Source organism: Phaethon aethereus (assembly GCF_964289735.1).
Source record: "Phaethon aethereus genome assembly, chromosome: 19".
Taxonomy (NCBI): domain Eukaryota; kingdom Metazoa; phylum Chordata; class Aves; order Phaethontiformes; family Phaethontidae; genus Phaethon; species Phaethon aethereus.
Window position 1 is genome coordinate 5,049,707 of NC_138595.1, and position 26,634 is coordinate 5,076,340.

At 38.9% G+C, this 26,634-nt stretch overlaps 1 protein-coding gene across 2 annotated transcripts in view; it reads right to left on the reverse strand.

The window, feature by feature from the left end:
* Positions 1 to 26,015, reverse strand: part of GOSR1 (golgi SNAP receptor complex member 1) — a gene marked incomplete at its 5' end in the record, with an annotated part of 30,221 nt that extends 4,206 nt beyond the window's left edge. Inside the window, 7 exons of one of the 2 annotated variants that reach the window (XM_082008601.1) lie at positions 6,163 to 6,192; positions 21,488 to 21,562; positions 21,962 to 22,053; positions 23,244 to 23,351; positions 23,570 to 23,657; positions 25,377 to 25,485; positions 25,985 to 26,015. In XM_082008601.1, the coding sequence (XP_081864727.1) occupies positions 6,163 to 6,192; positions 21,488 to 21,562; positions 21,962 to 22,053; positions 23,244 to 23,351; positions 23,570 to 23,657; positions 25,377 to 25,485; positions 25,985 to 26,015 (533 nt within the window). Of the gene's footprint in view, positions 1 to 6,162; positions 6,193 to 21,487; positions 21,563 to 21,961; positions 22,054 to 23,243; positions 23,352 to 23,569; positions 23,658 to 25,370; positions 25,486 to 25,984 lie in introns of both variants that reach the window. The other variant, XM_082008600.1, reaches the window with a different exon arrangement.
* Between the last annotated feature and the right edge of the window lie 619 nt (positions 26,016 to 26,634).

The window sequence follows — 26,634 nt, forward strand, 5'->3', positions numbered from 1 at the left end:
CAGACATGTCAGACATAGGTGACAGAAGGGCCAGCCTATGGATCTCGTAGCTTTCAGGTCACAGAAAAGACTCTTCCAAAAGCTCTATACAGCAAATTTTTAAAAATAGAACAATATGCATTGACAAGACAGATCGATATATTATTTTAAGGTTATATTAGCATTCTCTAAACTTGGACATACGTAAGGAAATTGGGAGTTTATCAGTCATAAAGAGAATATAAACAGTTTGATAACATGTTGGCAAAACCCTGACATTTGCAACTAACAGCTCTGTTAGAACAGATTTAACACTTTAATCCTAAATTTTGAAGTATTAGATTTTAAATAAAAAATTAAAAAAATGCAAGTTTCAGGGCAGAACTAAGAAAAAACTTCAAGCATTTTTTATTTGCAGTAAGCTATTTGGCAATTTTTCTTCTATACTTTTGAAGCGCCAAATGAGCACAAAGTATAAATGAAAATCATGGTTAACTGGAAGAAACATGGCTTGCAGTCACCTCCTTGGTGTTTATAAAGGGTTTGCCAGAATCCATTAACCAATGCTCTTTGTTTCTGCAAAAAGAGCAAAAGAAAGTCTACAAAGCTTCTCCTCTTTGGCTGTGTAGTACTGCCACTCAGCACATTGTGTGTGCTTGGTTCTGCGGACATACTAACTCATCTAACTCATAAACGCATCCGATTTAGTGGATTACATGGGAGACTCTTCTCAGGACTAAAACTACAAGAAAATAAAGTGAAAATTAGATTGGAGGAGAAGAAGAAAAATAATAGCATCACTGCCTACCCCAATAGTGCATGAGTCTACAAAGAAAAGCGTCTAAAAGAAGGTGTTAACAGAAATTCTGAACAGAGAATAAACAGCTGTGTATCAATACAGAAAAAGAAGTTACCATCAAGGGCTGAAAAAGGGACTACAAAATCAGAACAGTAAATATAAATATTGTATCATACATGAGAAGATATGACATTTGACAGATTATATACATTTACAACTCAGCATAGAGAGGTATTTTAGTTTGCTAAAGTAAAGAGCCACAAGCTCGCAAAAACATACATTTGCTAATGAGAAGAGCACTCAGGAAATTTTGAATTACTAGGAACCAAGTTGGAAAAAAAGATTTCTTAGCTGTACACAGGAAAGCTCAGTAATCTACAGCTTCTCACCTTACACCCCCGCACTGACTTGATACTTGTCCAGATGAAGTTTTAATACAGCATTTCTCAAAGCACTCCTGAATTAAGCCACATGTTTTCATAAGATGCATCCAATGACTCATTGAGGCATCCATTAATTTACAGAAGTGAAAGTACAAGATGATTGCCAGGATATAAAGTATCCCTGAGACATTTCCAAAATGCCTTTGGAAATAATTATTATAGATTATCATGGAGCACAAGGTTCCTGCTTTAACATCTGAGGAGTGAAACTGTCCATTTCTTACAAAAAGGCAGGATGTAACTGTTTAAGTTTACATATTACAAGATTGGAACCTTCTTAATTTCTTTTACCCATTATTTTGAAAAAATTCGCTCAATGGGCTAGGTTTTACTGAAGAGCTCTGAAGAAAAATATAATTTTAGTGATTACTATTTTTAATATGATATCGTCTAGTAATGAAATGTAATTGTCCATCTAAATGTAATTATCCATGAACAAGAGTTTAACGGGATCCTAGCTACCATTAACAAGCCAAAATTCAGGTAAAAAGCACTGTTCTTCATGTAGAATTTGATCATTCAAAACATGAGCTGGTTTACTTAAGCTTTTTTATCTGTAAATGAGACTATTAAATTAAGCACTACCAGAAAACACACAGCTCCTGGGGACTAGTCCACTGATTAGTCTTGTACAGTCCTAAGTATTGCAGCTTCCTCATATCCTTCATTAGACAGTTTTGGTTTCCTTCCCACCCCTAACATATGCTCACTGACATACGGTTGCCATTTCTCCACTGACAAATGCATTTTAAAAAAAAATTAATCATATTCTTCCCATTCACAATATCGGCCCCATTTATGTCCTCAGATCAAAAATACCTCTTTCCTATGTTTTGAAACTTCTACACGACACTTACAATAACAGATTAAATGCTTCTTACTGGAATCAAGATGACCCCGATTTAATGTTTCATTTGGAAACTAGCAGGAACTATTCTCAGTGCTGCACTGGCTCGAACTACTACAGTTGGGCGTAAACCAAGTTTCTAAAACCAGATGGTATTTTGGTCTCTATATTTAATATTAAAGCACTGCTGAAGTACAACATTAAAGACTGCTGCACTACTGCAGAAATCTCTTCTAGGTAGCCCAAGGTCAGTCACAAAGAGCCCACCCATCTCTTCCACAAATCAGCAAGAGTATCTCAAATTCCTGTGCCGGCAGCCGTATTTCCTCAAAATTTCATTTACATTTCACGTTTATCCTTGAATGTTCAGTAGTGCTGTGGGTACGCGAGCAACCAAATTTGTCTTCAAATGTGAAACAATTGATATTTGTACAGAGTTTGCAGTTTTCACTGTCATGAAAAAGTACAGAGTAATAAACACTTCCAGCCATTATCACAGTCAAACTAGTCTAACATGCAGAAATATACTTTTAATGCTGCTTGACTTGGAAGCAAAATGTTTTTACTTAGACAAATCTTTAAGCTGTCGGGTATTTTCACCTCACATAAGCAGCCATATACATACAGTGTATTATCAAGTGAAACGTACCAAAAAGTCAACTCCTTGCTTCATCCATTGAGACAGCTCAGTCAAATCTACACTGATGAAGAACTAAAAAAAAGCTCTAAAGGGACACATTTTTAAAAAAAACCCAAATAATTAATGTATTACTGGAACTTCTGCTTCATTTTGTACTCCATGAATCATACTTGTGCATTTAAATTCATGACAGTGTCTGTGATTAAGGGAATGGCCTCTGTGACTCTGCATAGAAATGGAAGCTCTAGTTTTAAATTGGTAAAAATTCTTATTGTATCACCATATACATATATATTCATATCTATAAATATACACGTGTATATATATGCATATGTAGACACACACAGTATTTCAAGTTACTTTAAAGATTATTGTATCTTTTGATGAAGCCCAAGATGAAAACAAAAGGAATGTTTCCCCCGAAATGCAAGTGATTTTGTCTAGACACTCCGTCAAGGCTCTTCTGAAACGAGCTAAGACTCAAAATCTAATTCATGCCTTTCCATTTTGTAAAGTCAAGATTCAACGCAAGTGAATTTTTCCCTTTTATTACATCCTAATTATTACCTAAAGAAATACCCCTAATATATAAGGAGATTATTTTTCTTTTTTAATGAGATCTATGGCTTTGGTATGGCTTCAGAGTGGAAGTGGAGTAGTACAATCTGTTAGTACACAAACACTGCCAAATCAGCTTGAATAAGGCCTCAGAAACAGTATTACAATAAAATCCTAAGAACTTGTCACACTGTATGTGCAAAACTATAAAAAAAATTCAAACTGAGCCAACCCAAAAATATAAATTGTTGGAAAACAAGAAATAAATCGTTGATTTTTTGGAGAAGTGATAATGTTTGAAAATTAAAACCTGAGAACACCAAACTTATTAAGCAAAATCTATGCTTGTATTTAAATACGGCCAAGAGCAGTGAGCACTGTTCCAAAAGAACTGCGGTACAAAGTATCACATCCCACTCCTTTCTGGAAAGAAATATGTTCCAGTAAGAACTCACATCACGTAATTAATTTTAAAACTTATTAAAAGTTTAATACTAACAAAACATCTGGAATGACAGCCCTGCTCATCACTTCAGTTACTGAATCATTTCAGCTTAGGTACCCAGAAATTTTTTTGCACATATGTCAGCTCCCGTGGAGGAACCACACGCAGGAAGAGTCAGGCTCCGCACTTCTTTGGTCTCTTCTCTACACAAAGTTGGAGCAAGGGTTTCCCAATTAGTGCTAACTGCAGAGTCCCTGGGAATGGGGTGTATGCAGCTTGTCAACAAAACCCTCTGCACGCACAGAAAAATGCTGTCCAGTGTTTAGAATCATGGCTTAATAACAACTCCTAAAAAAATAAAATGTGATTTCTTAACTTCCTGAATTACACCCAAATAATGAGTAATGAACTACAGCAGATGTAAACCTTGAAGACAGAGCAGTATTAGTAGCCAGACTAAGCTAATTATATCACATTTCACTCAATGATCTGCACTCAAACATCCTCCCCTGCACAATTCCCTCTTTTACTTGGTTTACAATAGATAAAGCAATTGATAGTCAGAAGTTGGGTAAACTTCTATCTGGTAAAATCACTTAAAATGCAGCAGGGCTTACCACAAATCAATATCATACCTGAATACTTGCAATTACTGGGGATGACAAGAAAAAAGAGTAAAACAAAAAATTCACCCTGGTTTCAACAGAGTCAGAATTGAATTGATATAAATGAAATTACATTTCCTGGTCAATGTAGTTACTAGCCAACCTCTTTTTCTACAAAAAGAAATGTAGAACATTTTTGGCAACAACTACCACAAGAAGTTCATTTACTACAGATAATAAATGGTGCAACACAGACTACTGAAATCCAGCCTCTTAAAAAAAAATCAAAGTTAATTTATTAGCAGAAGGAATGGTTTCAGTAAACAGCACCAAAGAGCTCTGAACCAAGCCCTGTGGCAGGGATTATTGCATAAGAAGCGGTCACTGTGGAGATAGCCCATTTGTAGTCAACCACAGGACTGCAGCTCATGCAAATGAAACTCAAAGCAGTTTTAAACCAGCCAGGGCACCTACTGATGACACCATGGAGCCTCTGAGTGTGCTCAAAACCCATGGAGGAACCTGGGTGAATATTCAAGTAGTTGCCCAGTTCTGAGCTCCGGTCTGCCACGGTTATGTTCCCTTGCACAGGCACATCGACACAGAGCTTCACTTATCACACACAGACATACTCTCAGCTTCGCTGATGACACATAATCAAGAGGCTAGGCAAAGAGCTCAAATGATAAAATACAAGTCATTTTGCAGGATATTAAGCTTAATAAATCACCATATGCTGTTTAGTGCTCTAGTTACTGGAGTGGCAGCAAGTAAGAGATTCAACAAATGATGAGCATTTTTATGAGACAGAAAAGTAGGTCTACAAGCATGGCAATAAAGGAGAGGACTTTTAATCAGGAAAGGACTAGAACCCAAAGTAAAACAAATTAACAGTAACTGTGCTAAGTTTGACAAATATCTTTATGAGGCTGTGGTGAGATTATACCCACATTTTCAGACATCATTATACTGACCAATTCTGGTTCATCACTGCACATTAATGTGGTTTAACACATTCTTCCACCATGTTAATTATACTGAGCCCAGTGTATGTACTTAAGCTAGCCAGCCCTTAATGGACATAGAGCCTTCCTGCACCTCTAATTACTCTTCTTGATCACTTATGCCAGTACATGCATTATCTGAAAGCCTATCTTGCTTGCTTTCTTCCTTTTTTTTTTTTTTAAAAGCAATAATCTAAAATTTAAAACCATTAAGTCAGGCACTCTGAATTATTGGTTTGCAAAATCCCAGAGTTCAATGGAAGATTGGGAAGGGCACAAATGATAAAAGTAATTTATCATGCTACAGTTCTAAAATTTCTAGATCAGTTTGAGAAGGTATCACTCAAGTATTTGAACCACATAAAAACCCAAAAGATAAATAACTATACAACAGCAATAACCTCTCAAACCCTTGTGGTAAAAGCCCTTATCTGTATCAGCTGCACACTAGGGTGCTGAATACATTGAATGATTACAGAAAATCATGTTGTAGAAGAGCGTCACTATGAGAAGAAACAGCTTGACTACTGGAATAGCCCTCAACAGCTCCACCTAAGATTCACTCTGCTCTATCATTCCCTTTGTTATTGTACGGGCTATTCACCTTTCAACAGAAACCCAAATTTTCTAAATTAGAATTAATAAAATAGTTAAGCAACACTATTATGTCAATATTGAATAGGGGAAATAAAAAACAAGCCAGCACCATTTCATTGTAATGCTGCCTATGAGTTGTAAACAATGCAGTTATTGTATAAATAAAATGACCGATATCTTTGGACACAATTCAATATAAACACTGATTGTACAGAAAATAATGAAATTAGTAAGTTCATTCCTACCTTATTGTTTCTTCTATCAGTCGATCTGAGCTGAAAGCCAAAAGAAAAAATATGAAGTTAAAAAAAGTAACAAGTTCTAAGTATTATTTTAGATTATTAAATCAATGATTGCCATAATACAAACCTTAACAAATTTGCCCTTAGAATGTCTTATTTCAGGATGCTGTTACTTTTTGCTACTACACAGACTTGGTAGATATAACGAAAGTCTTTGGAGAAGATGCATGCAGTGCTCCCCAGAGCAGCATTTCCTAACTGTATGGAAGAGCAGATGCTCAAGAGAACACATGAAGTACCAAGAAGACAGAAAAAGTGGAATGGGCTCTGTGATTCACAGCTAACTAATGTTAACTCAGCCTGATGTGTACCAGGTGCCCAGGACAGTTCAGAAAGTAATATTAGAGAAGGAAATACCTAACTTTTTTTCTCGTTAATCCTGGTCATTCCTGCCCACACCTCAAAAAAAGCAATTAAAAATAAAAGTTGAGGCTCAGTTCCAGGTAACAACACCTCAAAACACCCTTCAGAGATAGTTTACCAAACACTGTTTAATGGTGGTTAACGAGGCAGGTTCTTTCTATAGTAATACCAGTTGGATGAGTGATGCTTATGGGAACCAGAATACACACCATCTGCAAGAGAAAGACCTTGATAACACATTCCCCTTCCCCCTCACTGCCACACATTAACCAAGTTCCTATGTAGCATCTCTGGGAAAGGGCCAGCCTAAAATACAGCAGAGAGAACATTTCCTTTTTTTAAAAGGATGTATGAGATTAAGATGACAAACAAGATCCTCAGAAGACTTGAGCAATTTTTCTTTTTCTGTACTCAACTTGTTATAGACAGGTCTTTAACCACTGTTTTATGGCCAAGAAAAACATACCTTGTTACAGCAATCTATATCTCAAACGTTACACTGACATAGAATAGGTGACCGCATCCCCACTCCCCATATTGCAGAAACAATGATGCATCCCTACAATTGCTCCATTTACCCCACAGATTTACGCTAACTCTTGTAGAATAACCAGAAAAAACGTGAGCTTGCAGTTTAAGAAAGAAATCAATCTGACTGAAAGAAGTTTTATGTTGTACTGGAAATTCCTTCCAGTATTAAAGCAGAATTTATTGCTGCCAAACTAAAAGGATGAAAAGACACTGAAAGGGCATGACCGTCTTCACCTTCCATCCTCCTTCTTCCAAGCGTTTTGCCACCTCAGGATGGGAAGGTATCAACAGCCTCCGGCGCAGCACAGCTCTGCCTCTGACTCAGCCGGAGCTGCCTGATTTGGAACTTTTCTTCTACCCACAGAAATTCTGGAGATCCCCCCACACCTCCAGCTGGAGGCACGGCGAAGGAGCACGCTGGGCAGCGTGCGCGCGTGTAAACTGCTCAGAGGGGGGAGATGCTAACAGAATGTCCTTATTTGTCTGTGAAGAGGAGTGAAAATATGAAGGTTGCTATTTCAGTCTAGTCCAGGCCTTGAAATATGGAGACAGCACACAGAGCACTAAAACTATTTTGCCCGATTTTAAGTTGAGAGGGGACTCAACTGGGGCAGCAAACACTGAAAACACCGCAACTGGAACACCTCTTTCTGCTCCCAAAACAAAGCCACACTCCAAAGACTGGCATCAGTTGCAAGTACATCAGCTTAATCAAATAAAACCATTTGCATCCACTGTGTGGTATTTATTACCACTGGCACAGAGAAGTAAAACACCATAGTTATGTACACAAAGTAATGTAAGCAGCCTCAAGTCTCACAGCATCTGATAATGTCCCCAAGGCAAGCAGAAAAGCGGTGCATTGAAGATTTCTGTAATCGCTGATTCTTAAAGATGCAAAATTCAACTGCGAATGTGTCTTTCACACATAGGTAGTCTCTAACACACAAGTGTATTATGTGGGCAGTGCATAATAAGAATAAACTGCAAAAACATCAGAAAACAGTCTGAAAAGTAAGAATGGTGCAGAAGAATGCACAATTAAAAAAAATTTTTTTTAAATTTATAAAATTTATTAACAACAAAAAGGTATTAGATGCCTAGCTGGAAATATGTCAGACTTATAAAAATTCTGTGGAACAAAACGTTGCTAGAACAGTCCTATTAAAAAAAAAAACCCTACCCTGGAAAAATCATCACCAGCATTATCAGCTGTCTGTCCATTTAATTGATGAAATTATAGTATTTTCATGTTGATGAACTTGAGATGACAGGGAAGTTGAGCACATTTGGAGACCTTAAGTGAACTAGGATGTTCTCCAAGTTTTTCAGAGCACAAAAAATTAGGCTTGCCCATTTGCAGCAGATTCACTCACTGCTTTTTATGTTAGAGAAAGCTGTAGTTAGGCAGTTTTATTACTTAATCAGAGATTAAATACAAAAAGTATTTAAAAGCTTCATATTGAATTATATTATATTGCATTATTTTTTATATATGTATATATACACACATTAAAAAAATAAACCCTAGAAATGTAGCTACCTGTGAAATGATGACAGGCGGAAGTTAAAAATGTATAAACCCAGTAATAAACAGTTCTCAATACCAACAAACACAGACATTGGATGCAAATGCCAACACAAGGCATTTAACGGGCAGCTGAAATCACAAGATCAATGTTTCTCAACTTACGGGGAGGTCATCCCAACTATTTAAAAGGATGAGATGCATATGAATTTTCTTCAGAACGACTGATGTATAGGTAAGAGCAGACTGAACTAACTCTTATAGTCTTTAAATAAATATCTGGGAAGCATACAGGTTTACTAAACACAACTTCCAGTATATTCTTCCCACCCCAAGGAGCATCATCTTTTAATGGCCCCGAGAGGATTTCCAAAAACGTCTCTGTAAGCCTCCAGAACAAACTTCAGCAGAAAATGGCAATGACAGTCACTGAAATTTTTGTAAGGGCAGTGTACACCGGGACATTTTACGGTAAAAATCTGCATATCAGAGTCCATCAGAGTGGCGTTAAGTTTAGTACCTCCTGCAAAAGTTCAGTTTAAGCAAGTGCTAGAGGCTTTTCTGAAGGCAATAACGTGCTCATACAGCATCTCTTAAAGTCTTTCAAAGTTCTTGGCAAATAGAGATTGTAACGTTCACTTACAGCGATACCCACAGAAGCAAGCAGTTGTTTCATCATTTACAGTTCATAACCATAGATAGTAACAGTCAGATCTTAGGCAGATCAGGAACACACAGTGCAACGGGGCCCAGAGACCCAAGAGAAGTTTGCAGATCTCTGACTATTAACAACCTGTTTTACACAAATAGAAGTTGTTCTCACAATTACGAAAAATATTCGTTTCAACTGTTTGACAGAATAAAATCCAACAAAATTGAAAGAGGTAAGTTTGCTTAAATTACACATTCAAAACACTACAAAAAGAGGCTCTTAAACAAATCTCTCGACTTTGTTCTGCTTTCCAAGCAAAGATGACAAATCCAGTGGACATTACCTTATGAACATCCAAGCAAGCAAATGATGGTTCTGGGCAATATTAATCTGATTTGCCATCAGCTTCAATAAGCTACACATTTTCACCTGTCGAGACAGATGGCACTTTGACAAAGGCATTTAAAAATGGCTGTATTTACTATACGAAAGAAACGCTTAAAGATGCTGAGGCAATCACCTACCGTAATAAATGGCACAAGTCCAACAGTAGCAGTCATGCACATGAAATAATCGGGCCTCTGTGCCACTGCTGTCTTCAGAAAAGATTGTGCAGTTTGGAATTTAAATATGCAGACAGGTAAATTCATCCAAAGGAAAAATTAAATTAGGTATGCCTCTAGGATAGAAAAGAAGCCTTACCATCACATGAAGTTTTTACAACTAAGGAATGCATTTTTTGTTCTTTGGGTTTTTTAAGCAAATCTCTACACCAGTAGCTAAAATTCAGTAATACAGATGATCACTTAGCTGAGGACTGGGTTTCTGCCATATCCATAGATTTTGCTGCTGACTTACTAGCTAGATACCCACTACAAGCACTTCTCATTTCACAGTGCACTTTAAACCCTTCAGATAAAATTAAGGGTGATATTATAATGAAGAATAATTTAAAAGGGTTAGGGAAAGCCCCTGTAGAATAAACTAATATAGCACTTGATAACTCTTTTCTTACTTTCATAAAGAATAATTACAGAAATAATAATTTTACTTTGTTCTTTCTCTAACTGCAAGATTAATCACTAGTCTCAGCTCTCTCAAAATGCCCGCACTAAATCTTTCATATTTCCACAGTCCTGGGTCACCAGGCAATGTGGAGCTTCCAGTAATGGAAACATTGCAAAACATACTTCATATTCTAATACAATTATACAGATTATGATGAAGCAACTTATACAGTCAGTTATTTCCAACATAATAATCATTCCTAACTCACAAGTGAAAGAAGCACTGTGCACACAAACCCCCAAAAACTCCTAGCTCCAACTCATAATCTAAAAAATTCCAAAGATCATTAAGCTCTTTAAAAAAAAGCACTTAACTAGAAAAATGTAAAGCAGAACACATTTTCCTCCTATGATAACAAACAAGATACTACAGAATTTATAAGACTCATCTCATGCTTGGTTCAATTAGTGTCAAAGAAAGAGTGAATTTGAATTGCACTGGTGCTGCTTAGCTAGTTTGGACAGTCTCCCACAGTTGCTAATGAAGAAAAAAATTGGTGTAGAAGCCTTCTCATTGACTGAGACCCAATACAAGAGCATGGTTAGACAAACATACCGAGGGTATACAACACCCAAAGAGAGATAATTTATAAGGAGGTGTTTTTGGGGAAGAGAAGTAGCATCTGCTGTGAATGCACAGCATGCAACAGCACAGGGAGGAAAAGGAATATATTTGACTATGAAGCATACATCTTACATTTCCAGCATAAGAAAAGTTAGCTGGCCAAAACCAAAGATGTGAGGTAAAATGGGCATTTTCAGGGATGAAGTTTGCCCACGGAAACCATTCTGAGAGCACAGAAAGGTTCAAATACCGACACAAACTGCTAACTTTTGTGGGTTCCCTTTACAAGTTCATTAAAGTGTAAATCTAGATACTAAGGAGATACAATGTTTTCATACTTTCTGCTGCAGCAGGCAAAATGAAATAAAACCCTACAACAATCAAACGTAAAAACAACGCAAACATGAGCGTTAAGTCAATGTATAGATTCACTCCAAAGGAGCAATACATTAACATCACACCTATGAACTCTAAACATGTCAGTAAACTTGTTTCTGCAGATCATTGTACTGGGGAGTCTGACACTCGGTAATCACTTTCAATAAGAATGAGGAATAGTTGCAAAATTGGAGAAGAAAAAAAAAATCACAATATCACATTGCTTTTATTCAATGCAAGCGATTTGTTACATCTAGAATTGAAAGGCACTGGAACATAATCCATTGCTCTAGGCAGGAGTTAACCAACGTTATTTGGTGTTGAATTTCTTTCCAGATGGTTCACATGTATGTTGTATAGGAGAAAAAACATGCAAGAGGCACGCTTTTCACCGTCGGGAAGAATCTGTCAAAGGATTTCCAGGAAAATAAACCGGTGGTGGTGAAACCTACTCCCTCCAACTTGCAATTCTATGATGAAAAATTCACTGAAAATTGGACTCCTAGCTACATCACTAAGTAAATACCTCCACAGGTTATCAATTCCAGCAATTTGCACTTAGGATAAGCTAACATAAGTACTTTTTTTGTAGCCGTCTAACATCTGTAAACATCTACACATGCACCATAACCAATACAAAGATTAGTTGTTCTAATTCCATTTAAAGAACAATTTAATGGATGCAAGCAAATATCAAGGGACGCTCTCTCTTTGCAGGGAAACCCAGCGATTGACCTTCACAGGTCCGAGGACACCAACAGGTTGTTTCTCCTGGATTTCCAAAGGGTACAGTCTGCACCTCTGCTGAACCCCATGGACTTGTCTGGGAATTATCAACAGAGTGAAAGACATGTTTCTGCAAAAAGAGGAGTTAGCCAAGAAAGCTCTTTGGCACATAGACTACTGAGGAGAGTGCCTGATGTCTGAGAATCCCAAGAGAGTGAGCAACAGCAATACTTCTTCCTTTAAAGCAAATCTATATGGAAATAAGAGCCTTCTCAATAGTCCGCAGTATACAGTTTACCCAAAGAACACAGTTAAAAACTTAAAATGAAAACAGCTCCTATCGTCTAAATGAAGCGCAGCAGCTGGTTGCCTATTAGTAAGCACAAAACCAATGCCAGGACGGCACCACCAGCCACATCATGAGGTTTCTAGAGGCTCTCTATTCACAGTTGTGAACCTTCCTGGAGAGATTGACCCTCCCATATAATTGCTCCATATTACCCATAGGAACAAAGTTAAATGAACTGAGAGGGGCAGGCCTTACTGTAAGTCATTATCAGTAACCACAACTGTCAGAACAATTCCAGTAACTTACTAATGGACTATATCGGCATTTCCTCAAATTTTACATGCTGCATGCAGAACTAGCATTCAGTGGGAGCGCTGTTTTCATGATTTCCTCTAGTTTAAAACATATAATTTAATTATACCTTTAACTAAAAGGAAAAAACCCTCAAAACCAATCAACACTTATAAGTGTATATAAGCAGGAACAGCCTTCAGTATCCAACACTGATCTACCAAAAAATGAGCTCTACCGGGATAACCTGTCATTACTTATTTGTTGGGCACACACAGGCTAGATGCACAAATTGCAAGAAACACAAGCTGTTTATAATCTGTACTGTAACAAAAAAGACCGTGCCACTTTTCTAGCTCAGTGGTTTTTTACTAAAGCTAGGCAAAGCTAAAAAATTTGTTCTACTACTCACACATTCCTAAGTAACCAAGAAAAAAGGAATTCCAAGGGGGAAAGTCTTCCAGAACAGCCCCATCATATAAACAACTTTGTAATTAATCTCTCTTTAATTTCCAGTGAAGCTAACACAGAAATAAAGTGAAAGTTACCCCTAGGATGACAACCCAATTTTAATTTAGTACAAAACCCTAAAATACACATTGATAGAAATGTACCCTGCTTCCTAGCTGCATTTTCACCTGCTGTGGTTTTGAGGGTTTGTTTGGTAGATGCAGAAAGCTATATGGCTTTCGTCCAGGACTTGGCTGAAGTACCTAATGTTACAACCATCCACCTGCCTGTTTATTAAGTTTCAGAAAGTGATTCTTAAAATTGCATAGTTAACTATGCAATATAATGAACACCTGTGGTTCAAAATTTAAAGTGCACACTACATTTACACCATCTGCAACCCAAATTCAGGATGCAATTCATTAATGGATGAAGATCTCAACATTTTTCTTCTGACCCAATTTCATTGTGTTCTTAGGCTTGTCTTTTTATCTAGGACTGAACAAGCTGCATTCTTCCAGAAGTGCAACTATACCCAATATAAACAAGTCTCTCAAGCGAGAGGAAAGCACTCCGCATCTTTTACTCCACAACAAAACTAAGGTCCTTGAAAGGTTCTAAGCAAAACTGTATTATCAGGCTAAAATAGGCATGTTTTAGGGGGAATTTGGACCTAGTTCTGCTTACCAGCATGGATTGGATAGAAAGTATCCTCAGCAGATGGGAGTCAAAGCCTTTCAGCAAACCACTGCTAAAGCAGCACATGGAGAGACCTGCGTAGGTTACCATACAGCAGCCAAGAACGAGGAGAACCTCATTCTGACGCATTGGTACAGAGGTTCAAATTAAAAACTCAAGAATGACATTTATACAGTAATATGATAACTTTCCAGAGTTACACTCTATTTGAAAAAAAATTGAAATAATCACTATTTAACATATCCATACACATCAAATGAAATTTAACAGCTTGTTTTTACTGGAGGTTTCAATAGCAAATAATGAGCAGGCACTTTTGGCCTTAAAGAAAAAAGAAATACACAGCCACGCTGACAAAAAAATAACATGCCACATTAGAATAATAAGCGATTCTCAGATTCCACAAGAGAAATTCTATAAGGTTCAAAAATTGTTGATTCTGTTCAAAAGATGCACCTACTTTTCAGACCAACCCATGTAAGAAGGATTGCAGTACTTGTCAAAGCCCTAATTTCAATACAGACCTTGGGGGGGAGGGGGAAGCTGTCCTAGTTAAGAGACAGTGTTGAAAGGAAAGCTAAAAACAAATAAAACATGCATCACTGACTTGTTTATTTCTGAAACGAGCAAGAAACTTCAGAAGCAAACAGAGCTCTGAAGTTTGAAGTGTGGTTTTATGTCCCTCCCTCTCCACAAATCAAGGGCATAGCGTTGTTTCTAAGGTAAAGCCCAGAACCGAGAACCAGAGCAGAGTTTTAGTCCCAAGCACCCTTTTCCCACCATATATTCGGATAATCTTTCACACTGTGTTATGAGGGTTTGTTCTTTAGTTTCTGCAGACATTCAAACAGACCTAGGATAGTTTCTGTAGCCCCTTTGCTGGGGGCACATGAAAGTGCATGCATAAGCCTTCACATTTTATACAGATGAAAAGCAGTGAGTTTGAGGTTCTTAATGCCAACACCTGCATGACTGCACCCTTTGTCACCTGCAGAATTCAATTCTGTAGTGGAAGTTACAAAGGAAGTCCCCAAACTGGGTTCTGTGCATGTCTGTACTGGGTTTGTTGGTTGCCTGCCCCCTTCATTGAAGTACAAAAATATCACATCAGGGAAATTATTGTTTACAGTAGTTCTATAAAGCAATCCAACTATAAGGAAAGCATGCAAATAAACCTTGTGAGACAAATCTAATCTTTGGTTTAGTGTTTTGGGGTAGGTTTGTGGGGTATTTTTAAGTCCTAAATACAGCACAGGAAGATGAAAAGCACTAGCTGATTTTATTCTAATGAAGCTCAAGCTCTTTTCAGAGGGAAAACCTCTTTTAAATCCTGAAGTGCTTGGCTGATTTTTATGTTCTTTTATTCAGTTATTTATAAATAATAACGATACCCAGGAGAGCATCTTCCTTCATTGCCTGCAAGCTTTGAACCTCCCCAAATTCTCATTAAACTACTTCAATAACTTGCTCATACAGCCATATAATTACAGTCACATAGTAAGCAGTGAAGTTTCATTTTTCCAGAAGACATGAACCATATCCCTCATTGAGGAATATTTACTATTAAAATAGGAAATAGGTAAGTTGTGCTCAGTCTGGTATTGTAGTTAAATATATGATATGCCCAAGTCTCATGTTCAGTCTAGGACTGTTACAGGGGAAGCCAATCCAGCCACTTATGAAGCGGCCTTGTGTCATTCTGCCATGAATCTTCAAGAGACAGAGGTTCTGCCAGCAGGCTTGGAAATAAAACCCATTCAGTTCCATGCAGATATAAGGCTAAAGGGAGGAATCACTGATGTGTTAACAGCAGTCGAGAAAACTCTGCAGCAATAGGAGACAGAGCAAAAAGAAAAAAAGGAGAATCGTATTCTGAAACAGGATTACAGTACAAGTCATTGTGCATCTTTAAGTAAGCTTTTGCAATACCGAAAATCCTCCTTTACTCAAATCCCTTCCTTGAAAACCATTTTATTTGTGCAGCCGCCCAGACAGAGCATATAGCCCTACCCAAAAAGTCTATATTATGGATATTCAAGTCAGTCAGTAAGGTAATTACCTTATTCTAGAAACAATGAAAACAAGTCAATGGTATTTGGAAAAACAGTGACACACCATTGCCAGAGCTCTTGCAATTAACGGCCAGCAGAGAAACACTTTAACCCAGATTCCTCAATCTCTCCTGCACTGTATCTTCCTTCCAGTTCAATAGACAAAGTGCTGCAGCCTTCCATTACTACCGCACAGCAAGTCTGCAGCCAAATTACACCGTGTTCAGTGCTTCTTGGCAAACAGTCCAAACCAAGGCCATGGATAGCATGGATTGTCCTTTGATAGCAGATCTGTTCTGTTTTTTTGTAACTGCTATAAAGCAAAGAAAATTATTCATTATCAAGGGCTGCTTCAGTTAAAATCTGTATCAAAATTAAGAGAATGGAGCAACAAGAACACCACATTCTGCTTTGACATGAACAAAAAATAAGTTTAATTTAGAGGCAAGTTTTGCAGTTAAAAAAACCCCACCCTTTTTGGGCCTGACTAAAGTGGAGCTCAGCAGTTCTGAGGCTGCAGATCAGGCACCCCAGGAAGAGGCTCATCACACTCTTCCCTCCCTGCTGCTTCCCCAACCACCTTGGGAAGGAAAAAGGAATTGGTGAATTAGCTGTTTTTCCTACAGTCTCTTTCTTTCCAAGAGAAGATGAAGAAGATGGAGTGGTGAACTATGTGTCAGCTGGAACAGTAACTGCCCAGGCATCTGTGCGTCCCCTGGCAACTGGGGGCGAGGGAAAGGGAGGGAGGGGATGGAAGGGGAGACAACAGCAGTTCTCTGGTTTTAATCCAATACTGAAGGTCCACTGAAATCCACAGGAACCTGAGCAGCAACAGTATAGTGAATGGAAATCAGGGCGTGCAGGGCAGAGAACAGGGAAAAGAAAGAAAAGGAAATTAAATTAAAGTAGAAAACTGGTAGCTTTTCCCCAAAAGATCACTATACCTATAATAAAAAACCCTGTAAGGTGTCTCCGCATCTCATTAAGCTGACTTCTCCATGCAAATCAGTACTGAAGTGAAAATTTGTAAGAAACTTGAATATTTAGAGGAAAAAATGGTCAACAAGTCACTCCCCCTATTAAGATCTGGACTGTATTACGAACAAAGTTTGAAAGCAGTTTCCTGGTGATTATTCTCTACTGAATGTGGTCATTTCTGCCCAAACAACAACAGGAAATTTGAAATAGTTCTGCTGAAAAATGAAATGCAATAGTAATAACAATACTTATTACTTTGGAGTACTTCACATATATGATGTACTCCACAAACATTAATTTTTCCTAATCAGCTCCATGAATCAGGTATGTATTATTAATAGCACCATTATGCAACTGCTGCAGATTCCCGTTACTTCTTCTGCTCACTTCTCTCATTCCTTTTTTCTCTTTCACATGCAGAGCACATCCCTCTGATTCGTTTGCATTCCTCCTTTTCTCCTCACCCACCTGCTCTGGCATCCCTACCCTCTGTTTCCAGTGGTAACCATTTTAAGGCAGACAGGGGTGTTTTATGCCCTTAGGTAGCCTGAACAATTTGAGCAGGTTCATCCCATTTACCTGTATCACTTACACCTGATACTCCAAGCTGTAAATTTTTTTGCTGGATAGACTGAGAACCTGTATAGCAACACCCACCAGAAACATGCAGTCATCTGACAACAATGAAAAACACAGCTCATGGTATCTGCACCAGCACAGGCACCTGCTTCACCACCAGCCACTTCTTCTGGAAAAGGACAAATGTCTAATTTTTAAGCACTGGAGCTGAGCAATAAAGCAATAGTCATATAGTGGTCCTACAATGACAGAACAAATCTACTACAGCAAATCGTGATCTAGTCTTCATCTAGTTTTACAAGTAATTCATCATAGATAATAAAATCTGTAATTTCTATCTAAATCTTGGAAGCCTTCATCAATTTTTACACAAGTTCATCAGTATCACCTGGTATGATAGTAGTCACATACAATGCAAGTACTAACACAAGGGAAATTTTCACTCGCATACACACGCAATATTGCAAATGTAATCAAACACATTAGTTCCTTCTTTGCTGACTTAGACTGTAACTCATCAATAACTGCAGAATTTCGCAGGGCAAACACTAAGTTGACAGGACTATTTCCTCTGAGGCAGCACATTTCAGAGCTGTTTTTTAAAATGCTAAGCTAGATCTATTCATAAAAATTGTTTTCTTTAGGTGGAAACCAGTATTACAAGAAAAAAGATTACTTGCTTACCTCCCTGGCAAAAAGCATACAAACAGAAAAGATGAGACAAATAGCTTTACTGAATGGCACAGACCTGAGAAAACAAGCATTCAAAAATCAACCGCCAACATAACCACGCTAGATTTGGTATTTCCTTAAGCATCTGACACGCAAAAAGATCTGAGGTATTAGGTAAAAATACTAACAAGGAATCAATATCCAACAAGACCTGTCTTCCAGCCTCATTTTAATTAACAGGTATTAAAAATTTTTATTAAAAAGGTTAGGCATTATTGTTTTTCTTTCCAAAGGTACATAAAACTATCTTCTAATTATCTGGATAGAAATGAAGCAGAAAACTGAGTTAGAAACTTTATGCCTCCTATCCACAGTCAATAAAATCTCTAGACAAATCCCCTTTCCCAGTAAAATTCAGCATCAGCTGGTTTATAAAATGAACTGAACCAGCAGCGACGCTTTCAGTCAAGGAGAGAACACTCTGTTTTCTCTAACCCTTCCAGAACCAGGGTGCGGCAGTGCAGAGCCCCACATGCCCTCAGCCCGAGGGCTGCCCCAGCAGCACCGCGACCCTAACGCAAAAGCGCACAACACCCTTGTGCCAGCGGCACTGGCGCAGCAGCCAGCCCCACCCAGGGAAAGTGAATCCGAATGGATGCATGATCCTCACGGCTTAATGCACAGCAGTTTCACGTATTACAGGCACACCAAGGGTTGGCATGGCACTTCAGCTGTTGTAATTCCCTTGCTGCTTAATACACGTTGGATCCTTTTATTCATCAAAACTTTGTACTCACAGATTTTTTTTATTTCCCCTCCTTTTTTACGATTACTTACATATATAAAACTAAGACAGACAGATTCTCCTTCACTCTTAGTCCTTTCAGAAGAGATGATGTTCAAAGTATGACAGAAAAATCAAAATCCAGATTCAGACAAAAAGCAGAGGTCCAGCTTCTCTCCAAAGTCCCTCCCAGAGAAGAGCTTTCTGGGTCTCCTCCTCTTACTCCCAAGTGAGATACCACCACAAACAACACTGCCTTGAGCTGCCAGCATGATTTTTAAAGAGCATCCACGAAAACGCCGCCAAGAGTAAACTCAAGTTTCCGCTTATCCTGTCTTACATGTTAGTGCATAAAGAAAAAGGCTGTCAGACAAGTCTCGTACTCTGCAGTAGGGTAATAGCTCATACATTCTCGATTATCAGATCATGGAAAAATATGCAATAGGTTAAAGTACTTAATATCATAAATTAAGCAGGGTCAAGACCAAGTGAACACTCCAATATTCAATACAAATATATCATTCCTGTGGTATTATTTCATTACTTTGCAGCATACAATAATACACTTGCAAGGTTTACGTTCCCATTTCTATTCTTCAATCTTTTTATGGCTTTCACAACTTTACTAAAAACACATTTGAATTTTTACTGTTGTGTCTTTGTGACAATGTACATATATTCATCCTGTAGTTCTACCAATTAGTCTAGCACCACGATTTACTGCACTGCAAATATTCAGCATCAAGACTCACACAAAGCTTGTCAGCTTCTCCTAGGAGAATGTTTGGTATAACCTGCCAGCTCCTGGTGACTTCTTGGGACCTTCTGCTAGCTTTTACAGCTTTTTGGCATTAGCAGCTCATTAACTGCTTTCTCTGAAGACAAATATGTTGAAACTCTGTAATAATTTCCTCTGTCAGTATCTATTTCTGAGCTTACTGATTCTCAGTTCAAAAGTTTTGAACATCTTGCAAGCTTTGATTTCTTGCCAAGGTTGTCTTATGCTTCTACATCAGATTTCTTCATACACCTTATGGTTATCTCCACCTTGCAATTGTTTTCCTAAAGATCTCCAACTCACACTTCTCCCTCTCCCCCCACCCCCCCAATGTTGTGTTTTGGGGTTTTTTTAAGTTTTGACATTTTCAAGTCATCATCTAGAAGATGGTTGAACTCTTTCTGAAACTGCCTTATTTAATCATATTTTTCCACACATTTTTATCCTAAAAACATACTGGAGAATTTAGTATGTTTAAAGAGATCAAAGTATCGACGCCTCAGTGAATGCTAGGCTCAAATTCTGAAGATATCTGCCAGATAATGTTTACAAAATATTTTAAGTTTTCTACTCTTCATTGTTTCAAACTTTTCAAAACAGTACACTCAGAGGAGCACCAGTTTCTTGGAAGTATATTTTACAACTCCAGAAATATTTTATTTGTAGCTTTAACAAAATGCCAAATGTATACAAGTATTTACTCCTCCTCCAATTAAAAAAACAAAGCAAACCAAAAAAACCCAAACACAACATGTAGTAAGAATCAGATTTACTCAGATTAACTGGCATTGTTACCTGAAAATTTGTACTTTGAAGAATCATTCACCTCCACAATATTAAAACTGTTTTTTTTTTAAATGGAAACCTTAAATTTCCTGATCATGCATGTGTAAAAATAAATTCAACCTAACAAAAGTCGTAAGTTTAAACCAATTAATTTCTAAGTTTTAAAGATATTAAAAAAATTGAAAATGAAGTGGTGATAAACCAAAGCTGAAAAATTTGGTTTTAATTTCCTGTAAAAGTTTTTTGTGCAGTTCTGGTTAGAAGTTTAAGTTATTTTTAAGAAAGCACATTTAAGAAAGCCACAGGTAATTTTTTTTTTTTTTTAATGAAAGTCTGCCCTCTTGTGTAAGATTGAAGTTTAGCACGACTACTGTCAGGAACACAGAGGATCAAGATCAGTGCTGCTTCTTGACTATCTATAAAACATGAACCTTCCAGTGTTCTTCAGAGTGTGCTGCTTTTGCTGAATGGGGAACACAGAGCAACTACTCATAATCTAATGCCCTCTCTACAACAAGAATAAAAAGAAAGTGCTTTGTATTTGGTTGTTATCTTGGCCAATAAACTAAAGTCAATTTGCAAATATTTAACTGCACAGATAATTTTGGAATTATTCACTTCCATCTTTTGTACACATTCAGTAGCGACAAAAGGAAAAAAAGGTTCTATTCTGACAAATAAAGAAGAAAGGGAAAAACAGCGAAATCATTTGGACTTTCTGGTTTTTAACCCTTATCCCAGTTACTATACTATAAAGGCATCTATTTCCTCAAGAGAGGAGGCCAAGCATGGAGTCTGAGTCACAAGTGACTTGTGAAAGCCCACTGATGACAACAAATAGATGTCACTTACTATTGACAAGATCCTAAAGTCAAAATCACTGAAAACTACCGTGACTAGTCAGCATAAGCAATAAAAATAAATGTTTATCCAGCTGCATAAGTAGCAGCATTGTCGCAGAATACATAGTGCAAGGCATTCATTGCGGACGCAGATACCTACAAATGGGCAAAGCTTTCATGCATGCTTGAAATTAAGCCTGTTTAATCCACCAGAAAAGTTAGGCACCTCCAATGTAAGTAAGTAACAAATAACACCTACTTTCGAAGGTGTTCGTGTTCCTTCAGGAATAGTTCTGTTCTTCTGTTATTCACGCCAGACCCACTTTTATATGATCTAAAATGTATTTAAAAAAATTTGAAAAACAAAAATTTGAAAAATATTTTTTCCAGAGGCTTTTCAGTAGACAACTAACTGATTTACACAGATATCAAGCTTTGTTACTTTGAAGTGACCAAACAGAAAAGTTCCAGTCATGTTAAGACAGTCTTAAAGAGATTTAGCATAGCTTAGTAGTTTTATTTTAAAAACATCAGTTCCTTTTCAAGCGCCCAACAAAAACAAAACAGAATCTTACCACAACCTTAATAAGAGTTATGAATTCAAGTAACTTTTTTTGCATTATTCAGAGTGCAGACAAATGAGCTACGCCAAGTATTCTCCTGCAGGAGGGTTTCCACCTTCTCCCTTCGAGGACAGTCCCATACCATTGCTATAACACACAATACAACTTACTCGATATCTTTTCGTACTGATCCCAACAGATTCTCCCTTTCTCGTATTGCCAAAAAGTTTGCTTTGGTTTTGTGGAATTCATGTGTATAATCCTGTAATAAAACAATTATTTCAAAGTTCGAATCCTGAGATCAATTTAACACCACAACATACTCCAGGAAGATCCAACCATCTATTAAAATGTTCACTTTTCTCCAATACAAAGTGCAAGACCAACTTAGGAAATTAACATAAAAAATGCGTGGAAGTTAATGCAAAGTATTTTTAAAACTTACTGCTTTTACAGTAGTTGCCAACTTTTGATTGATCTGTCCTGAAACCAGGACAGATAGCTACAGCTAATGTCATAGAGGGAAACACACTAATTCCTTCTCCCAGTTCCATATATCTTCACCTTTCTGATGAATTATCATTTTGTGTTGGAATTTCCCATTACTGGTTGAATCTGAAGCACTAGTAAAACCTTCTTACTTGGTGTGGTGAAGAAGTTTATTTCGTTAAGTTACACCAGATGAAAAAGAAATCTTTTCTGAATGATGCAGATGACATTTTTTTCTTTTATCTTTTTTTTTTAAAATCTTCCAAGTTGCAATTTTATATTTTAAAAATTTCAGGCAGCTGATATTGCTTGAAAACCAATTTAACTGGCAACTGGAGTCCACCAAAAATCATTGTAAACATTTGGCACTATTTTCCATATAAATGCTATGGCTTTTACAAAACATTAACCTTTCTACATTGTGCATTACGCAGATACGAAACAGAAATCAAACTGTGTATGACCAGCCAAATAAAACATGCATTTTTAACATTACTATGCCATGAAAACATCATCGGTTTGAAACATGGTTGATTTATAACACTAATTAGTAGCTTTAGCTATCAATTTCCTTCAACTCCCTTCAGCAGTTTAGCTGGTTTTATCATCATATTTTCTTATCTTAAAAGTGATGTTCCCTCTCATGTTGCTATGTGACAGACCACACAGACAACATAATTCATTACAGTATCTCTCCCCCTTTGCTATATAAAAAACACCTACATAAGATCACATGCTTTACTCTTCTTTCTTAGCTAGGTGTTAGTCACCAATATGACATAAAAAAAATGCTATTTTTCAACTCAGAGTTCACTGACTGGGGTGCCTGGAGAGAAGAAAAGTGAGACGGGATCGGTGGCATTTAAAGCTTCTGGTAACACATTCAAGCATGCTGTGATATCAGCACTGTTAATAATTCTTGCAAACAAACAAACAAAAGCAAGAAGGACATGCATTTGTTACCTGCAGTATGTCTCTATGACGCTGTAACGTATGCATCAGTGCAGCATTCAGGGATGGCACTCCTGCACTATTTGTGTATTCTGACATTTTGTCATTTATTCCAGTAAGCTAGAGGAAGAAAAAAAAAAAACACCACAAAAACATGAAATGGCTTATTCTTGTAAGAAAGTTACAATGTCTAAGTTGAAGGAGCTAGATCTAACGACAGATACATACCTTCAGAAACACTTCTATCACCCACACTAATATTTCTTAATGTTTATCACAGAAAACTGTAGTGCAGTATTTCCTAGATGCTGAACTAAAATCACAGTAACTTGAGTTACCTTTCCCAGAAGTTGTTCAATCTCCACAGCCATGGTCTCAAACATTCTGTCCTGGCTTGATCCATTTAAGAGAGGAGTTGTGTCAGAGCTAAGGAAAAAGGGAAGGAGCAGTTACTGAAAACTACATCATCTTTTCATGAATGCAAGAAATATGGAAACAGTAGTGTTGGGTGTTGGCAAGCTCCACTACCCAGTTTTCCTTAGAGGGATTAATTAAGCTCAGAAAAACTACATTTTCTTACCATACATGCCTTTAACTCGTATCTGAACTAATGACACGATACCACTTGGGAAAAATATAACCTTTCCTTGAAAGATATGCCTCACACCAAACACATGTCTACTACCAGCACAGTTCTAGCACCAATACCCTTCTCTCCCCAACTTTTAAGCTTGATTTATTTATTTAGTGGCAGGAGGGAGCATTGAATAAGTAGCATGTTACACCAGCTATATAATTACACATTAATAACACAGTGCTAGGACAACCCACTGACCTATTAAGCAGTCAATGTTCTACAAAGCAAGCCAAACCACGCAATTTATCACAATTACAGTTTCATACCATACACCTTCTCTATATGCTTTTTAAGAGAAACTTAAACCTAAGCAACAGAATAGAAGCAAAACACAGGGTATGCCAACCTGCAGAAGTATGACAGATAACACCTTTCAGAGACTACTATTCGCTTTAGTAAGCTACCATACCTAGAGTATGAGTTTTGCACAGGACAAACTAAAGCCATTAGATTACACAGCAGGTAATAGAGTACAGAGCTAGAAACAAGAGAGAGACTAGGACACTGATTCAAGAGTATCGTGATCATTCCTGAGGCGCTCTCAGGCTTCCAGAACCAGAAATTCATAGAAAAGTTCAGAAAATGATTCAATCATCACGTTTAAAAAAAAAGGGGGGGCCAGGGGAAATATCAGCACACATACACACAGCAGTCACACTCACAACTGACACACAGTGTTGGGACCCACAGCTAATAAGCAAAGAATGGCAGTTTTCAAAGGTTGCACACAGGGGCAGAGAAGTTGATAATTAGTGCTGTGGAACTGCAGGAATGACCTCAACTCTGGTCTGTAAGCTAGAAAAACTTGAAAGGTTTTGTCATACTAATTCTTCAGTCAAACATCAATCTGCCTAAAGCAAAGAAAAATTAAGCTAATACATACATACGCATGTACATACAACTAGTTCATATATATAAACGCAATTATAAAGCTCTATTACTACTCATCTTAGGAGAAAGCCAGAAAGAAGTAGCTACCCCTCCTGAAGGGAGGGCTGTCCCTCTGCACAACCCTGGACCAGTCACAGCTGCTCAGTGCTCCGGTTCCCTTATCATTGAAATAGGGATTACAAATACTACACCGGCCCACCTGGAAGGTGCAAGGCTAAATTCCCCTAATGCTTAAATCCCTGAAAACCCCCTCTTAGTTTAATACAAGAAAAACTAGAAAATAAGCCAATGTAGCATGCATTAAAAAGTCCTATCGTTAGTTCACACACTAACCCCACAGTTACAAACTGAAGTTTAAATTCAGCTTCCCCCAGTGACATATATGCTCTCACAATGCACCACAGCAGCTCATGGACCTTTCTGACTCACATGCCAATATCGCTCAACATTGCATCAAGACGAACACCAGCATCGCAGCATCAAGAAGTGCTGAAATGAGCTTCTTAAAAAGCTAAGCATAAAAGCCACAGGCAGGACTAGCATTAAGCAAATTATAAAAATGAAACAAGCACCACAAGCAGGATTTAAAACATAAAGAAATGGGCTAGTACCTATACCTGTCGCGCCTTCCGTCTCGGGTGCTGCTGTAGCTGGTGCAGAGTTTGCTGAAGGAGACCAGCTTCAGGTCCAGCTCGTTCTCCAGCTGCCTCGCCTGCTTCCTGAGATCTGCACAGAGCAGCCGAGGGTGGGGGAGAAGTCACAAAACGGCAAGCGACCCCACGCCTTTGGGGGACGCGTTTTCACGAGGTGTTTTCAAGCAGAGCTGGCGCAGACCGCTCGGGAGACCCAGAGAGGGGAACCCCACAGAGAAAGGGGGGGACCGAAAACGGGCGCCCTCACAGAAGGGGGAGAACCCCACGCTGAAACGGGAGGGGCACAGCTAAACACACACAGGCCCTGTCCCACACGACCGGGAGGGTCCGGCGCGGGCTGCCGCCCCCCTCACCGCGGGCCCCGGGGCCTCCCCACCGCGGGGCTCAGCCGGGCACCGACACCTCACGTCTGAGGGGCCGACGAGGCTACCGAAGCCTCCGGGCGCGGGCGGCGTCGCTCCCCCCGGAGGCGGGCAGAGGGGACCCGGTGGCAGTTCCACCGTGCCCAGGCCCCGGGGAGTGCCCCGCGGAGCACAGCCGCCCGGTCCCCGCAGCCCTCAGGCCCCACTCGCCTTCCCAGTAGTTGCTGCTCCCCGCCGCCATCTTTGTTGTCCAACGTCAGCCGCGGCCCGGCGAGACCGCGCCGCCGAGAAGGGACGACCAGAACGTCTTCCTGGAAGCGCGGCGCATGACGGGACGAGCGGTCCTCTCGCCGCAGCGCCCCCCAGCGGCTGGGCGGTGCCTCCCCAAAGCCCTGCAGAGCGCCGAGCACCGGGCGGGAAGCGGCGGTCCCGGCCCTCAACCTCCGCCCCAGGCCCCGGTCCACTCTGGCCGCCCAGCGTCCTCCCTGCGGCCCCAAGCCCCAGCTGCCCCTTGTCAGAAGAACGAGACAACGCAAATGGACATCAAAATAGTTTTATACAGATTATTGGATCTCAGTATACAGGTAAAAAACAGAGGGCCCAGCTGAGGGCAGAGCCAAGCCTTGCCTCACACTAGTGCCGCCCCGTCCCACTTCCAGGAAAAGGCGATTCAAGTCCCTTTTAAAAATGTACATTTGAAGGCACAGTGCACAGACCGACACACGCCCCAGACAAGCACCTGTGAGGGACTGGCTCCTCACCAGAAGCAGCACAGGCACTCCCGCGGGTGGACGGATGGACAGACAGACTGATGGTGAGGGGAGGCTGCTCCTGCCTTCTGAAAACTGGCAACAGGCAGC